Raw genomic sequence first — 2,538 nt, forward strand, 5'->3', positions numbered from 1 at the left:
AAAAATAAAATGATTCTGATAAAATAATTAAAAAGGAAAAAAGAGAAACAACAACAATGAAAAAAAAATCCCTCTTGGCAAAAAGAGAGAAAATAATCACAGAATCCACATTTAGGAATATTCCAATTCCTAGCCAGCAATTCTCTCCCAGCTCTGAGCCGAGAGGCACCGAATGGCTTTCCAGCATTCAGCCAACCATGTTTTGATCCAGATCTCCCCCAGTCTGCTTTGAGCAGGATCACAAAACTCCACTGCAAATCTAGGCAATGGCAACAACTGCAGTTTGTGATTAAAGATTTTCCAGTCGCTCTTTATATTGGTCAGCCCCATCTCTTCTTATCTGTAAACAGGGAGGCGGATGTGTGCATGCTGGTGGTCCAATAGTCTCGGCACAGACACGGTCTCGTATCCCTTCCCCAACATCTGCTCCTTGATGCAGGGAGGATGGATGTCATTGATCAGGTATTCCAGTGACTGCAGACTGCTGCTCAACACTGATGTATTACATAGACTCTTACTGGGCAAACTGCAGCACAGACCACCTGTGCTGTCAATAGGGGGGTGATGATGATGATGATGTTGGTGGTGGTGATGATGATGAGGGTGTTGGTGATGGTGGGGGAATCCCAGCTCCCTGTGTCCCGTCACTGGTCCAGCTGTGGTCGTAGCTCCTGGCAGGTCTTGTGGGTTGTAGCAGTCACTGTCTGGTGTCACCAGAACACTGTTCCATGGAGGTGCAAAGTACTGACCGACAGAAAAGTTCCCATGCATCCCCACACAGTTCAAAGGCGAGGAGCTGACCTTGTCCAATCCACCCCCGCCACTCGTACTGGCCGTCATCGGATAACCTCTTGAGGAGGATATCTGCGCCCCTCCAAGCATGATGGACCCTCCTGGGGCACAGGTTTCAGGTGATTTGCTGATGGCACCTCCACCTCCGCTCCCCCCACTGTACATCCTCAAAACTGCCTGCTGCTGTTGCTGTTGTTTCTGCCACAGCAGATAGTCCATACCTTCGGGATACACCCCGGCCTTCATTGCCTCCCCGTTCTGCCCTGGTAGCACCGTCCCTGAATAGGCCATGTTTCCCTGCGGAGCCACACTAGTGACGTAAGTCCCCCCTGAGGAGTTAGCGGTGCCCTGTTTAGATGGGCTGGGGTTCTGAGGTCCCGTCGATGCCCCGTTTTGACACACCTGCTGCAGAGCCTGGGCCTGGCAGTGCTGGTTGATCTGGTAAATGATGCTCTGGATGGAGGGAAGATTCGACTGAGGAGGGAGGTTCAGTCCTCGGCCCCCTGCAACAGGGATCACGGAGCTGGCCACAGTGACGTTAGGGGGGACCGATAGAGTGGTGGCCTCTGGTGGTTTGGGAGGCCCTGTGTGGTACAAAATCTGTCCGTGGCAATGACCTAAAGTGCTGCTGTTGGGAGGCGGATAAGGAGCCACTGCTATCTGCGCCGGAGACAACTTAGTCCTCCTGCCCTCAGAGTTTTTGAGGACGCCCTTTGTGGTGAAAGATGATGAGGAAGATGATGAGACTTTGACTATCGCTAACAGACCCTGGTAGCCCCCTGTGTGGAGGTGGGGGTAGGGGCTGTAGCGCTGTCCGGTGGTGTCATATCCGTTCACAGTCCGGTTAAGGTGCTTGTGTTGGGGGACCCTGATGTTGGTGGGGAAGATCTTGATGGACAGAGGGCTATTGGCCATCTTCTGCGCATAGGCATCCAGCTCTGCTGCGCTGGGATAGCGCGGGGAAGGCATGGGGACAGTCAGCTCACCTGCAAGACAAAAAATATGTATAAGAAAACCATGAATCAGACGTTAAGAGACCTGTAATATGGCCCAGAAATATGGCAACTTTTTGTCATTTCATTGTCAGAATGCAGTAGCTTGGACATTCTTCTAAATAACTCTTTGGCACTCTATATTCCATTTTTTGGGCACATTCTAATCCATTTTAGTAGAGACAAGTGTGCCAAGCTTCTAGGTTCCAAATACCTCTTTCCCTGTTTGAAGGTCACATAGTCGTTGCCTTCAGGTGTGCAACAACTTTTGGCATCACTCTAGATGACCTGCTCTTCTTGTTGGATTACATTACAAAAACAGCTCTGCCTTTTCCACAAGAAAGAAAATAAGACCCTTCCTCGACTTTAAATACATTCATTGTGTTTTCTCAGCCACCCATCTAGTATTTGGCATTGACCTTACGCATGTACTTTCATTATTGCAATCTTCAATGGTAAGAAAATGTCTGCTAAGAACACAAATTTAAGGGTACAAACTATAGATGCACAATTCACAATCAATGTGAATATTGAAAGTTTTAAATTCAGCCTGTCTATAAAAACTGTATTTTATTCCTCACCCAGTTCTCTCTCTCTCACATATTCCAGTGGAGGTTTATCCCTGGATAAATAGCTCTTTTTAAACTTGAAATCAGGCACCTAAGGCATTATTAAACCAGCGCTTTGTGAAATTAATTTGGTCTCTCTGTTGTTCAAAATTGGGTTACCCTTGGAGACGGAAAGGAGAGCGAGC

General features: G+C 48.3%; 1 protein-coding gene across 1 annotated transcript; it reads right to left on the minus strand.

Moving 5' to 3' along the window:
• Window positions 1-42: 42 nt before the first annotated feature.
• LOC107580258 (protein FAM222A-like) lies at window positions 43-1,860 on the minus strand. Its single transcript, XM_016265987.1, has one exon. The coding sequence runs from the start codon at window positions 1,759-1,761 to the stop codon at window positions 337-339; it is 1,425 nt and encodes a 474-aa protein (XP_016121473.1). The 5' UTR covers window positions 1,762-1,860; the 3' UTR covers window positions 43-336.
• Window positions 1,861-2,538: the final 678 nt, after the last annotated feature.

This window comes from Sinocyclocheilus grahami, unplaced genomic scaffold (assembly GCF_001515645.1).
Source record: "Sinocyclocheilus grahami isolate Dianchi unplaced genomic scaffold, SAMN03320097.WGS_v1.1 scaffold28583.1, whole genome shotgun sequence".
In the NCBI taxonomy this organism is placed as follows: domain Eukaryota; kingdom Metazoa; phylum Chordata; class Actinopteri; order Cypriniformes; family Cyprinidae; genus Sinocyclocheilus; species Sinocyclocheilus grahami.